The 16,222-nt window shown below is 36.6% G+C and overlaps 1 protein-coding gene across 1 annotated transcript in view; it reads right to left on the bottom strand.

Annotated features, from left to right (window-relative positions):
• Window positions 1–16,222, bottom strand: part of ZSWIM6 (zinc finger, SWIM-type containing 6) — a 146,337-nt gene that overhangs the window by 25,929 nt on the left and 104,186 nt on the right. Inside the window, 2 exon segments of the mRNA XM_010005408.1 lie at window positions 12,258–12,408; window positions 12,883–13,031. Coding sequence (XP_010003710.1) covers window positions 12,258–12,408; window positions 12,883–13,031 — 300 coding nt within the window.

Genomic DNA, 16,222 nt, shown 5'->3' with positions numbered 1-16,222 from the left:
TTCTTTAGACACACTCATCAACAAAATTCACTCTCCAAACAGAAAAATTACAACTGGTCCTTATTATTAAGCATCAATTCATTCAGCACTGCCCAAGAGAGAAGGACTATATTTTTTGCAATCTGCAAAACAAAACAGAACATGGGGTATATTGGAAAGCCTTGAACAAGTTAATTTGGGCTTGCTTATTTATTTTCAAAAACAAGTATCACTTGAAGGCACTAAAGAGACACTGTACCTCTCAACAGCTAACAAAAAAAAAAAAAAAAAAAAAAAAGAAAATTAAACACTTTGTAACCAAATTTCCAGCATTTTCAGACTGAAGTAAAAGCAAAGTACAATACCTTAAATGCACTTGGTATTTCAATCATGCAGCAAGGTGGAACAGACACTACTGATGACGCCATGCCCCTATAAAATGAGTGACCTTTTCTTTTTCCACTTCTCAGAAACACCACTAGCAACAAAGTATTTTACTCGCTTTCTACAGGAGCTTCGTTGTACATGTGGTACATTTAAGACATAGGAAAGGGAAAACATACCCCAAAGTATTAAAAAAATCCTTTAAAAACTTACTTCATTTAAAGAGGGGAAACTATGTCAAGCATAAGTACACTGTTAGCAATGATTGTCTCAGAAACCCAGACTATTTTTATGCAAACCAAGTACAAGAAGAAGTGTATTTCTAATAAATCCCATACACATCACTTAAAATTTCAATAGAGCTCAACTGCACCCGGGTCCCACTGACTTCAGGGTATCTGCTGTCCTGGTTTGAGCCAGGATGAAGCCAACTTTCCTTTTACTGATTTTTTTTTTTCCTTTAGTTTACTAGCTGGAACACTTGGAGCTAGTTAAAAGAGATGCACAACTGAGATCTTGCTCAGTTTTCACAGCTACCCGTGCAGCTTACTACTTTTTTTTTTCTCCCTATTATGTACGCATTTGCCTGTATTCATATTCCTTCCTTCTCATGCTCCATAAGCACCTTCTGCCTTCCCTGACATCTGCTCCACTCTGGCTCTTTTTATTCACTGGCTCCTGTCCTGCTTCTAGCACTGAAAAGTCTAAGGACAATGTTCACTTGTGCCCAGATTTTTACAACCTCACGTAGGAAGAAGCCTGAAGGACATTGTTTCTATTTCACTCTGATGCTGCTCAGTTACTTCACCCTGGAAACTTTGTTAGCAACAGCTTATACTCAAAAGAAGTTTTCCAAAATACATTCCTGGCATTCTCAATTTTATCTTGTTGACAAGATTCAATGACGTCATGAATGCCACCTGTAATACAAACAAATATCTTATTAAATGAAAAAAAAACAAACAAACAAGATCAAACTCCAGAGAATGTATTTGTGTTTGCATATTCTGTTTTTCTCTCTAACACAGCTTGCTCTCTTACTCTTATCTCCCTTTCCCTAGGCACCACATATCTTTTCATACTGGTTCCCAGCAAGCTGACACATTTCCCTGCAAACTACATGCTTCTAAGCCACAAGTAAAGTTCTGATTTGGATCCCCTGACTGTGAACTACATCTTTCCTATACAAAACTCCTCACAGCACAGTGGCAAAATGGTCACAACCCGATGTATAAAATTTTTCTCCCCCGAAGATACCTGAAAAGTAAGACATGCTGTCACTGCAATTTGCTATTAATTCCACAAAAGAATGAATAATTAGAACTGTCATATTGCAGTGGGGTATTGTCTGTTTTGGTTCAGCACTAATCCTCTTGACCTGAAAAAGCCAGCTTTGCCAAAACAGACCTTTGCTTCAGAGAGCCCTCCTTTGGAAAATGCACTGTTGTCATTCAACTTTAATGTGCCTCACACCACAAACAAAAAATACAGCAACGAAACAAAAAAAGGCTACATTATTGCTTTACATAAAGCATGCCTTCCTTGTGCATGTAAGGGAACATTAGTACTTTTTTGTTTCTCAGGAGACATGCATACCTTTCAATTTGAGAAGGAGAAGGCGCAGCATGCCTTTACATATTAAAATTCTAATCAGTGTAAAGTGAAAAACATTAAGTAGTATTCACTCACTGTTAAAGTAGATATTGTAATAATTATAAATCCTGTATATGCATGTATTCATGAAGCCAAAGGAGAGATCAAGCATTGCTCAGTTCTCATAAATCCCATTATATTTTACTCCTTCCTCCCCATCAAATGGGAAAACCTACCATAGCTGAAGATCCAGCAGACAATTATGTTTGAATCCTTAACTAGCCTCACCAAGAAATCTGCTTTTCCTAGAAATATTATGCAGCCTTGTCAGGGTGGCTGTGAAGCTAAGCTTGGGTCAACATTTCTTCATTTACAATACCTGTGTAATCAATGGCTGAGACTTGCTCTTTGCTTTGGAATTTTACATTTAATATACTTAAGATCAATCCATTTATTTGCAAAATTAACATATGCAATAAACAGCCACACATTGACAGTAACATTTTTTTACCCTTCCCATTAATGCCCATCTTTCTTCAAAAATAAAAACCTAAAAGCTACCAGGTTAGCAGCATCTGATCATTTGAAAGAAAATGGAGCCAGGCAATCAAGATCAAGAGAAAAATCAGATTCAGCATGTGCTACACACTTGCCACTGCCCCATCTAAGCCTAATCAATTCTGTTACAAAAGCAACATTTTCCAGCATTGGAAGTGCTAGAATCAAAACAACACTAGAGACAGAAACTATGACCCCTTCAAAACAGGAATGTCAGCAAAGGATTTTAAAGTGGTTTACATCTGCTTTTTAAACACAAATGCACTTTCACTGGGACCACCACTTGGAAACCTAAAAGAAGGCAGTGTATGATATTTATTGCTTCTCAAAACAAGGACAGGAGCCTTCAGAAGGACGGGCAAAGCTACCTCCCTCCTCCTCCCTCCTCCAGGCATGCAGAGATCTCCATTAGAACAAAGCATAATCAGAAGTCCCACTAGAAGATGCTTCAATTAAAACAGTTGCTTTTATGGAATAGTGAAGATAGGCAAAGCACTTCAGTGTTGTTCTCTCCTTGACAAGAACCCTGAGGAAAAGTACTCTCAGCATTCAGTTTGATCCAAGTTGCAATGTTATTAATAAAAACAAGTTCTTAATGCATTCTGGTTTCTCTGTGCAGCCCCTAAAAAAAAAAAAAAAAAAAAAAGCAGCTTTCTATGGGTGCTGTATTTCTTGGAGAACAGAATGTTTCATTTTGCTCTAATTCATTCTTTTACTGAATTAAACTTTGATGTATTGGTCTTGACAAGTGCTTCGTGCTGACTGTATTGTGTATGATAGTATAATCACTCCCCATGCATTTCACACTAGCTGGCTGATTAATGCAATAGATTACCTGCAGCACTGATGCAAGAGGGAATTGCTGCCCTTCTGCACACTGAACTCTGAATGTGCATTAGAAGGAGTGGAGGTGTAACCCAGAGACAAAAAAAGTCTAATTCCTTAACTTTCCTTTCCTCTCTTGCTACATGCTGCTGCTCCAAAAGTGAAAGGCACCAGCGTGTTTCACTGAAAGTCAATGGGTATTTACATATTGAGATTCTGTTCTAAACTATCATCGACTACATGCTCTGATGGTCTTCCCACATTTTCAACTTCTAGCACAACAGAAAAAGCAAATAAGCACATCTGTAATTTTTCATGAGCCTGCTGTTTTGGGATATGTCCTTCTGAATTTGTTTTGAAAACTGCTGCATCTTTTTAGACACTTTGCCATTTGACCAAAGGGTTTCATATAAGAGCAGAAATTTGCTTGAAAGGTACAGTTTACAGGATCATAGAATAAAATTATAATCTTCCCAAGAGCGCACTCAGGATCTGTCACATGTCCATTAGATGCCCCTCTACACACCTAAACTACCCTATACCCAAACCACTGTCTACCAAGATACAGGCTTCTACTCTATAAAGCTAGAAGAAAGTATAAAGCACCTGCAAATGATTGTCACTGATTAAAAACACTGCTATTACAAGAATAAACAGTATAAAAATTCCTTTGAGTATCTCAGTATGATTCTTCACAATTCTTCACAATTTTAACTAGTTGCCAGCTAGGTGGTGAACAGAACTGTGTGCCTGCTCAAAACAGAAAATAGATATTTTATCCGATATTTTAACTGCTAATACACTGTCAGCAGTCAGCATATTTTCACAAACTTTTACAATTTTCAGTAGAAAAGTAATGTGAATACTAACTATAAAAACAGTAACCTATCTCTATTTAAACTTATCATTGAGATAAATTAATTAATCTCAGTTAATTTTTTTAGAAATATTAAAACCTGGGAAGTTTCATAAATTTGTCAAACAAAAGATACCAATAAGAAAAGGAGTGAAAATACTTCTCATTTTTTTAGAAAAGTGAAATGCAAACACTTCCTTGCACAGTGGGAAGTTAAAAAATTATGATTGCCACAACTACATTCACAGAATGTGAATAACGCACTCTAACTGGCCAGAACACCACATTCTGACTATCTGGTCTGAATTACTTTCTACTCAAATATTTCCTGAGTTACTTTCCTCTTCAAGTCCAAAAGCGAGTGTTGATTTTTTTACTAAAACATCATACTTCAGCTAAGATTTCTAATACATTAATCTAGCATAGCTTCTGATTAGCTCATCTACTGCCTGGCTACCACAACTCAAAATTCTAAGCTTATTCCTAGCTTTTTAGTTAAATTTGTCCAGCTCCAATTACAATTTTCAGCTACATTTTGTTTGTTTGGCTGAAGTGTCTTCCCTATCCATTTTTTAGTCCACATAAGTATTACATTATGAAAAATTGTCTCGCTTTTACAGATTCAAGCAGACTAAGATTCTTACACTTCTCACTTCAAATTATTTTTCCAAATTTTCAGTTATTTTTCCAGTATCCATTAAAGATGGAAAACTGGAAATTATCACAAGACTAGATTGCTGAACCACAGTAAAGCTCAGAGAAATCAGTGGAGTTTCAGTAATTCCTCTCCACAAATCAGTTACTTCTCTCTAGCTCTAGTATTTACTAGGAGTGATACTGGAAAATTAAATGGCAGCTTAATGTTACTGAAGTATTAAAAATAAAGAGGAAGGGAAAAAATAATGCTAAATACCAGACAGGCCTCACAGTAAAACTCTCTCCTTAATCTTGGCAGTCACAATTCCAGTTAGGGAAGCAATTCATTTTATGCCAACTCCAATACAGAACAATGTTTTTTAGAACAACTATAAGTCATTCAGTTCAACAGCTTAGGAATAAAAACTTCAAGGCCACTTTTAATGTGGGTACTTAAAATAATTTTATTCCTGTTCTACGTGAAAACCCAAACTTTCTGTATGGCATTAAAAATAAGACCCTCAAGCTATGCTTAAAGTTAATTACTTTCACCATTATTCCTCAAATCTCTAAGTGTCACTGGAAAGAAAACCCTCCTTGAAAACAGCTCCTACTTACTGTCAGACCCTGGCCTCATACGTCCTTATTTCAAAAACCATTATGGCACATGTCAATAATGAACAAGAAAGGAAACTGTCCTCAAAGAAGATGGACAGAACTCATCTTCACAGAATTGCAGCCTGGCTTCATTTACCAGGGAAACAAAGGTGACAGCAAGAACCAAGACACTCCAGGTCTGTGACAGCAATTTCTTTCTCATCCATAACTCAGACCTTGGAGCAGCAAAACTGTTGTGTGATGCTAACTTGGAAGTACCATTAATTTAGTGCCTCCAATAGCACAAATAATTCAAATAACATGAAGTGAAGGGAAACATGTTTTATAACTGTATGGCAATCACACCATGGCAGTTAAGACTAAACAAAATGAGAGCAAGAGAAGGTTCACCAGTTAGGTAAAGACAGGTTACTGGATATGACACAGCTGAAGACAGAAATATATGTAAGATACCACAGAAAAGTCCCACAATTGAAGACCAAGGGAAATGGTGCAAAGCATAGCGTGCTCAACATCCTTAGAAACTTAGGTCTTCCTACAGCTTTCACTTCAAGATAAAAAATATACTATGTTGAAGTCATTCCTCTAATCTTCAAAATTTGAAGTTCACTTTCTTTTCTACAGGTGTAGGGCATTGGTACGCCCATTAACTTTAAGGGGGAAAATCACAATTAGAACTCAAAATACTAAAAAAAAAAAATAAATATTAAACATGGATAAGCATGGCACTTACATTCGAAACTTGAGGCCTTGCTGTACCATTTTTGAAATATCGTAACATACAGCAGAAAGTGAATGTTTCTACTGCACAGCTGATCCTAAAAAGGGATTGCATAAAGTAGGCAGCTTTAGAAAAACGGTATTTAGAATACCAAAACTGTAGCAAATGCTTAAGTTTAATGATTCATTTTCATAGCAGCCCTGAAGTACTCATCAACTCTGGCATCAGGAAGGAATATCTCTAGGGGAACACTGGCAACAGCCCTAGCTGCTTTTGTCCTTTTTTCCCCTTCACTTAAGTACTAAGCAGAGATAATCTGTTTAGAACAGTTGGCATGTCCCACTCATATGAGTTTGTCTAATTGGAAAGGGAAAGAATGCCTGAGAGAAATACAGATGGAGAACAGCTTCATTTAGTTAAGGTTTAAAAAATTTAACTTGCTATTTTCTAGACATTAATATGAATTTTCTTGGCAGAAAAGTTCAGAACAGTGTTTTGTAGTTTTGTTTGTTTGTGTTTTTTAAGCATTAACACTCAATCATTAGTTTGCTCATGGCAAAATGGTAATTAAATCTCTCTCTTAATTAATCTATATTTCTCTGCCTAAACTGAACACCTACAATCAAGTCTTAAATGAGAAGCAAAGTGTTACTAATAAAGGCATGATCCTTCAGGAAATATACTGTACTATTTCTCTACATGACATGACCTTCTAAAATTGTATTTTAAATTTTAACACAAAGAGGTTTAAATTTTAACACAAAAATTTATCACTCTAATCCAGAAAGTGGCCAAATCATCAGCAAATGTGAAATAAAAGTAGATCATCAGGGTGCCAACATTAAAAAGCAGACCACAATAGGGAAAAGTGCTAGTGGAAAAAACAAGACTACTAGAACTACTAAGGCAAAGACATGTTATTCTGCTCAGAAGATACCATTATGACAACAACACATTTAGGAAACTTAACAGAAAGGATTCTAAGAATGTCACCCAGGAAAGCTTTTACCCCATGAATGAGGCTCATGGCAATACCATGAGAGGTTCCTATACTTAAAAAATACAGATGCCAACAAGTGGTTAAGAAAGACAGAAGAAGCTTATGCATTAAGATGTGAAGACCACCCAGCTGAAAGTACAGAATAGTTGAAGTTCTCCTCAATGTCATAAAATAAGACAACCAGCAGAGACAGGGAAAACCAAACCCAGAACACATTCACAAATTTTATCCACTCCCTCGCCTTGCAAGAGCTCTCTGAACACGCTCTCCCATGACACAGCTGTCATATTTTTGTTCTCCAAGAAACTAATTCTTGACTTAAATAAAACCAGCTCTCCTCCTCCTTAAAGGGGGAACTTTGATATGTTCTTACATATCAAAATGGAAGAAATCTACTGGAAATGTTTGTTATGAAACATGCAAATTATGTGAAGTTTCTTCACCATGAAGGCAAGCAAAAGGATATAAAGATACAGAAAATGGTAGTTCACACACTCAAAAAATACACATCTGATCTTGTAATCTATGTGTTGACAAGCTGTTGGGCTCCATTACTCCAGCCAAGCAGTAGATACTTGTCTTAAATTCTTCAACTTGACTGCTTTCATCAGATTAAGCATCTGGAATTTAATATAAGAGTTTCAGCTTTATTAAACTATCACTAGAGCAGCCCCACTTTGGTAACAGTATCTGCTCCAATTATGGCTTGGTTTAGGGTTGACAAGGATAATGATTCATTCATGGCACATGAGAAGCAATAAAAGGTTGTTTTGCAGTACAGCTTTAAAAATGTGGGCACTTTTTAAATTTAATTTGTCACTTAGCTTTTGCTAGGAGGACATTTAAATTGCAGTAAAAGGCAAAAAGAGCTTTTAGTTTAAATGTAATCCCCATATTTAAATGATCTGTAATGGTGCAGTGTTCGAGTGGGAACACTATTGTTTCACGGTGGGCCCTGATGGTGACATGTGACATTTGTATTCAGGTCTTGTATTATCTATGTGGCTAAAGGGCTTCCAATTTCATTTCACAGCCAGAAGCCTGCAAAAAATATCAATTAACTTGCAGATCCCATTTGCCGACAAAACTCAGCCTCTTTCCCTTTTTTTTTATGTCTGGAATCTGGCAGCGCTTAACATTCAATTCCAAAGCAGATACTTGAAGCCATCATGATCCCTGGGCTGGGGCACAAAGTCAAAATTTCCCCTTTTTTAAAGGAAATCTCTTCACTTTTGTAGAGAATAAGTAACTTTTACTTAACTTTTCATGGATGAATATTAACAAATTAATGCTGTAGTGAGATTGCTTGGTCCATTTTCTCCCTCCAGACTACAAAGAATGTTAACAGAACTTTTCTTCAGATCAGGAAGGCATGCTCAACAGGCATTAGCAGATATTTACTGTGCATTTACATGTCTCTCAATTTTACCAGTGCCACTTAATTAAAAAGACAAACCATGATGCTTCAGTTAATTAATCATTCTGAAGTACTGAAGTCTTCAGCCCTAGTCACCACAAGTTAAACACCAAAAGATCATCAACATGTGAAATTTACTTACTGAGACACCATTTAAACAACAGTGTGAACAATTCCAACTCTGCTTTAAACTCTGGAAAGCACATTCACATACTACTGTGGTAAACTGGAAGCACTCGCCTGTGAGTCACTGAAGTTGCATCTAAATTTTTCTAGTATGAGAAGCATATGAGCAGCTCTTACACCTTTGATCTGTAATCTTGATTTTTCTAATGCTGCACTTTTGGAGTTCTGAAAACAGCATTTAGCTCTACCCTTTTTGATATACAACAGGGTAATCTGCTGAGCATAATTATTATATTCTTCCTCCTGATCTTAAGGCTTTAAAAAACAACTAGCTTTTTTTTTAACTTGAGGCTTTTGAATTCCAAATTGTTTTGACTTTGAATTAGAAAATCACCTGGCTCATAGTTGCATGTGAAATATTTGTGGATTTCAGGTGTAAGTTTTGGTGGTGTTCGGTATTTTTTTGTTGATTTCCCCCACCCCAAATCAGCATCTTCAAACACTCAAGCCCTACCTTACTTCCATTGAAGTCAACAATTTACAGTAAACTTCAGCAGAAACACTGATCAGAACCCAATGTGTCCTCCCAATACCTTTGACCAATGTCCAGTGACAGGCAGGAAGCATCACTTACGTTCTAATGAAAGGCTCAAGTGACCCAGTACTGCAAGGAGCAAAGCTGAAGTTATTTAAGTGTGCTTAAAAACCTATGTCAACATGGAACTGACAGTGGCCATATGCCTAGAAGTTGGCAGACAGCATATCAGGGCAAGCAAAACTTTATTAGGCACAGTCAATTTTTAAATACTTGTTAGGTCCTAAAATTCCCCATAGTTGCAATGTTAAATTGCTACCTACCTGTAAAGTAAATGAGATTATAAATAAAACATTAAAAAAAAAACCACAAAACAACACAAAAAACCCCCGATATGCCACTCCCAGATTACTCTGAACAGATAGCACAAAAGGTTACTTAAGTACACAAAGGTCTGTCTCACTCCCTTTATTGATATATTTGTTCTCTGACATCCAAGAAGATGACAAGGCAGGAAGTCAATATCAGTTTAGAGTATGATTATAACATCACCCCCTTAAACCCACTGTTTGAGATATCTGTGCCACTAGTGCATGGCTCATATGTTGTCAGGGCCTTCTTGCTCTCCATTCTACAGTTCGCTATTGTAGTTCTAGTCTTCCTTAAAATCTCCTTCAACTTTTACACATTCACTTTTCTTTTTTTCTTTTTTAGAGATTCACATTTCAGCTGGAAAAACGGATGTATTTATGGAGTGGAACTCAATGCAAAACCCTAGCAAAAATATGGCAGAAGCTTGTAACCTTCACACAAGGAAGCAATCAAACTGGTGAGATTAACCCAATTCATAGGTATCTTGAGGGAAGTTGCTAAGTACCAGTGGAAGAAATCCTTCTAGTGCAGGGAAGAAATTGGCAGTTATCAAAATAAGGAGGATGAAAAACAAAGTTAAGATCTAACCTTAGCCTACCGCACACCTAAAGTTATGAAAATGTACTCACAATTTAAACCACAGTACACAATAAATGTATTTTGACACTACTGGAGACAGCAGAGCAGTTCAGGACTGAATCAAGAGGATCTGCCTCAGATTGCAAATATAGCAGGTAGCTGAGGTAGCATTGAGAATGGAGGTTGCACTGCTGCTTTTTGGGCATGGCACCTATAATTCTGATTAGACAGAGGTAAACCAATCAACTCAATTCATTTAAAATATCACTTATTCAATAGGTGCTGTCAAGAAACTGCAGTTAATATGAAACTGATGAAACATCAAGAGAAGCCACTAAGAAAAGTTAACAAAACCTTCTATGTTCATTGGCAGAATGAGCTTACTACAGGTAACAACATATTGAGAACACACTGAGCACAGAACTACATAACAGCTCAATCCACATAAGAAATGAAGCATGAGACCCTCTAATTTCCAATATGGTGGGATGCAATTGTGCTACATACATGTCTAGTTAAGCCTGCTTGGCAAAAACTGTTATTTCCCAACAAGCCAAGACACTATAAAAATAACTTACTAAAAGAGTTGTTACACTTGAAAACAAGTACCAACACTTTCTGACAGAGCTTTAACTGTTCTGATATTAAGGCTTTTCCCCATAGAAGTCTATAATCTCAACTAGACAAGAAGTGCTTTATTAGCATCATGCTTCATTTAGAATTAATATAACCTATGCTAAACAGTTTATATCCAGTCTTAGCCACACCAGTCAACATGTAATCAATCATGTTCACAGTGGAAAACTCAAGTTTTTGTTTTGATCCTTTCTAAATTAAGCATGTTATTCTTTTTGGACCTTTACATTATATCAAAAGCACTACAGTCTTTGGCTCTCTGCACTGTTTATATAGTGTCCCATAGGGCATCATCTGTAAGGTTTTTTGTTTGTTATTTAATATTTACCTTTAAGTCTAGACTTAAAGTGTCTTTCTAGATTGATTGAGACCACAGGTAACTACTCCAAGTTTTGTGAACCACAAGACAATTCTATTCAGGTTGCATGTCTTCAGCTTGCTTTTAGAAAGTCTCCAAGACAGTTTCCAAAACCCTACTACAGCTAAGGCACACACACTAATCCCTTCACTCATTCACTCAGTGAATTACCCTTTAGAGCAATAAAATAGATTTACCACTATATTTTAAATAATACAGGTTGCCTTTTATCCTTTTTAACTTACATATACTTAAACAACAACTGTTTCAGTACCTTGCACCCAGGAAAGCAATGTCTGTGGTTACTTAACATTCCTTCCACTCACCTACCCCCCTTTAAAATATTGATGACATTTATGTTCAAGTTGTTTTGAATTTGCCCTCTCTACCAGAGATTCCTATAGATACTGAGAACTTCTGTAGCAGTAGTTCAAAACTGCATTGGCAAGTTTCTGGAACCTTGTTAGAGGAAGTGTCCCCAGACTGCACCAGTTTAAATACTATTTCCCCATTTCAGCCTGTGTTACTCTTTCCATTTACAATGAAGACATGTACCTGGTCAAAACTGACCTTTCCTGTAAAGCAATGTTAATTGGTTTAGACACATTATTTGACCTCCTTCACTGCTCACTAATGGACTTCTACCTTCCTTGGTTCATATCTTCTCTTACTTTTAATGGACCTTCTCTTTTTGCCTTCTCTTTACCTCTAATTCTGAATCAATTTCTTCCTTAATCTTTACAATTTAGCACTAGTGGCTTATATACTTACCTTCAGTTCTGTTGCTACTTTTCCACTTTTTGATTTCTTTTTACATCCCCAGGTACTTACAATCTGTTGCAACAGCACTTGTTTAATACTATGCTTCCTCACCTCCAACTGCAATTGTCTCATTTTGTGGGTCAGAAATTCAATTTCACCCAACCTTAACTGAACAGGTGAAACTGCACAAAACTCAAACCTGTTTTACCCAGTACCACAATAAAAGTTTCTCTCCATCCTAAATGTGTAATTGTTTCTTCATTATACATATGAACAACTAATTTTCAAGACTATGCATTTACCCAGTTCATCCCAGAGCTGCCTATACTTGTCAGTCATTCCAGTTCCTTGTTGTCTCCAAATCGACAGACGAGGGTCAGCCATGAACTGTTCTGTTATCAGCGTCAACATGCGAGCTCCATTTGAATCTCTCATCTTTAGCATCTCTCGCACCTAGAAAATGAGTCTATTAATACAAACTTGAAAAACCAAAGTATTCACAGACAGACAATATGCTGCAGCATTAAACAATCCAATTTTGCTAAGGAATAAATGTAATTCATGGCTGATGTGAAATTTTTAAGTGGAAAAAACAGTCTGCCTTCCCAATTGCAACTATTTTTCATTTCAGAATCCCATTTGATTTCTTCAAAGACAATTCTTCCACAAGCAATCCAGAGGTGTATTATGCAAACTGCGGCAAGACTTATTTCTACATGTTTCTCCAACACTTTGGGAGTAGGAAGAGAACAGCAAAACCACAGACACCTGAAATGTTCCTTCATGTTCTTAAACTGACCTCAAGACATCACACTGCAGTCCACTGCCACACAACTCAATTTTGAACAACACGACTTTGAGTAAGATGCAAACAAGGACTTGGGAATGGGGAGAGAAAAAAGGCAAAGTTTTCAGTAGTCAACATACCTTTGCAAAAAGCAAATTGAGCTGCTTCCCTGATCCATGGTATCCACCCTGGGAGAGGAAGAGTTTAACCTGTTCTTGGACCTGCTCCTCATCCAAATGCCAGCAGTTTTCATCATCTATGCTAGCACCTGCTGTTGGGTCAGGAGCACCTGCAAACAGCAAGAAAAAAAATCATTATATTCTACATAAAGAAGAGAGGCTCAGAGATACAGGTGAGAGGACTTCTGCAGACGTTTTTGGATTTGGGTTTTGTCCTGTTTTGAATGTTGTGGCTTTAATCTAAATAATTCTTTAAAATACTTAAGTTTCTCTTCAGTAGCCCTAAGCACTTAGAAACTACAGCCTATGAAAAGGTACTTAAATAAATTATATCTTATAACTAAACATAGAAATCAAGGTGAGGTTTTTTCCTCTCATCACAGCAGCTATACTACAATGCTTTTACAAGGAAAATGAGACTTTTATTAGCATTTCTGTAACTGTGATGATAAAACCACTCTCCCCAAAACACCTGTGCAATTCCTGTACCTTCAGCAATCTTGCTCAGGTTTAAGTGACTGCTAGTGAGCGCTGCTATTGATGAACACGAGGAAAATCATCACCTCGGTGCCTCTGAGCTGTGATGGCTCTGCAAAGCTAAACAAAGAGTAAAAAAAAAAATCCCCAAACAAATCCAAAGCCTTAAAGGACTGAAGGCATTTTCATCATAAATAAGAGTTACAGCTGTGTAAGACTGGTGCTTCCAAAGGAGCATTTTTTACATAAGCAACATCAACATCACAGAATCAATTCAGAGCAATGTATGAACTGAAGTGACTACATTTACATTAGGCAGTGCTTTGGCCACGGGCTGTTCTAAGTCAAATCTTGCAGTTGAGATCAGTGTTTTTCCACCAATGGCTTCTTCCAAAGGGTCATACAATTAACTAAGAAAGTTTCCACATCATCTAGCAATCTATATTTCTGAAGAAGTCTGCATTGCCACTGGATAGTTTTAAAAGGGATCCAAACTGAAAAGGCTGCAAAGCACATACTCAGACTGTCAGGAAAAAACTCCAGTTAGTGCATCAACATCCACCCCAGGAGGGGAAGAGTTTAACCTGTTCTTGGACCTGTTCTTGATCCAATTGGCACCATACCAGATGTACAGTATTTTAAGCATGGCCAAGACTCAAGTTAACTTGACATTTTGATTTCTGCCTTGTCACAGTTGTGCAATGTGTAACTCCATTAAGTTTTGAGAAGATGTTAGAAACAAGTTACACAATCTATCACTTTTAAATCCAAGTCCGTATTACCTCTGTAGCCAAAATGACGGATACTGGAAGGGAAGGAAGATTACATAGTCAGATTTGTACAAACTTGCTCTTTCAAGTAAGTCTTGAGAACTTGAAAAGCAAAAATAGCTACAACTCTTCAGATGCACAGGAATTAAACATTGATTCTACTGATTCAAGCATTCATTTCACAAATGCAGGTCTGTCATGTAGGTGAATCTTTTAAGCAGCCATAGGGAATTACACTACATCATTGTGTGTGTATATATGTATACACACACATATCTAGATTAATAAGAAATTGTGTCTTTCAAGATACGAATGAACTCTCCTGCCTTCCACAGGAACCATAACAGTATGCCAGAAGACAGGTATCAAGCCTAAGACAGTACAAAAAACACAGAATGGAAAACTTTTTCCAATAATGCTTCCATCTGTAATACGTTAAGTTTCCAGTCAGCTATACAAAACATGTATGGGTAAGTCTTCAGTTACAAAGAACAAGATAAAAAAAGAAATCAGGACATAGGAGAATGAGCAGTGTAGCTGTTGCACAGATCCAGGCTTGCAGTATCACCTTGCAAACAGTTTAAGTATTTCATTGGTCTAAAACACAGCAAAAAGACCTGTGCAAAGAAACTATATAAAAGCATCAATATTCAAAATACGCTTATATTCTCATTTCAGTGGAGATTTATCTTTAAATAATCTTGGTATGGTTCTTTCAAATTGAATTAAAAATAGCCCAAGATTCCTCAGCTAAGCTTCCCTATCTAGGGAAGAAAACAAAACTCCTTCTATGACTGTTTACATTTTATCAAAAGCTTATTGGTCAGTTTGTGCTAGAAGGTTAAATTTCAACACAGATACTGCAGATTCTTTAATAACAGGGCTTCTTTACAGGATCAAGGGCACCCACTACTCTGGGCCAGCAGCACAAGATGATCTCAGATATACCTTGGGAACACTGACTGATCTAGCCTGCTTCCTCTCCCACTCACAGACCACTCCTGGGCAATAGGCAGCATTTCTATGCCTCAAGCTCAATAATAGGCAGACCTGAAGGTTTAAGACCAAAGCCTATTCCCCACTTGTAAACTGGGGATAAGTATTACTTACATGCTTTAGAAGGGTGTCACGACAGTGAATCAGTTCATGTTTAAACTATGAAAGTGAAAAGCACTGTATAATTATATAAAATACTACAAAACTGTAATTAAACTGTCAGTTTATACACAATACATATTAATCTACATCCTTCCAACCTCCATTGTGACTCATCTTTGAAATAGGTTTTATGTGCTTAGAGTCAAATACAATAAAGTATGCTCAGTATATAGATACAAACATACTTATTTACTCATGTTCTTTTACTGAAATTACTGAATTGCCATCTCAGCAATCAAAACAGGAATAATGGGCACAACAGTCTGTGACACTGAGCACCCCAAATAAAACCTGAAAACAAGGAAACAGTCTTTTATACATATAGCCATAACAAGTTACGTGTTAAATATAAAAACTCCCAAGTTCTAAGAAGCAAAAGCATTAAAAAGAAAATTTACATAGCAATATTAAGAGCAACTACTTTCAAAATGAGCAACTACACTCAAAACCTAGTGTTGCACATGGAGAAATTAGCCTCAAAAAGTCAGCAGAAGCACAGGCTAAGAATTGCCAATATTGCAAACTACTTAGCTGCAAATCAACAGTGGAATTTAGTTAAAACAAAAGTAGTCATCAAGGCAAACTGCTTCCCTGATCCTTAGTTCTGAAGTATCACAAGAGATGCCTTCACCTGAAACCGTGACAAATTAGTCACTCATAGCCATAATGAAAGTTTTTGAACCAAAATTAATAAGATTTATAAAATGAAATACAAAAATTAACTGTGTCATCTGATGGCGGCATTAAGTAGAAAATACAGAAGAATTATTACATATAAAATTAATGATTCAAAAATACTATTATGTCTTTGATTCCCAATATTATTCAGTTTAGACATAAGTCACTACGTCTTATACTTAATTTCAGAACTCCTGGGTGGAGTATAATACCGGTTC

The sequence above is a fragment of the Chaetura pelagica genome, unplaced genomic scaffold, assembly GCF_000747805.2.
Source record: "Chaetura pelagica isolate M959 unplaced genomic scaffold, ChaPel_1.0 scaffold37, whole genome shotgun sequence".
Lineage (NCBI taxonomy): Eukaryota > Metazoa > Chordata > Aves > Apodiformes > Apodidae > Chaetura > Chaetura pelagica.
This window is presented reverse-complemented; position numbering and strand designations above follow the sequence as displayed.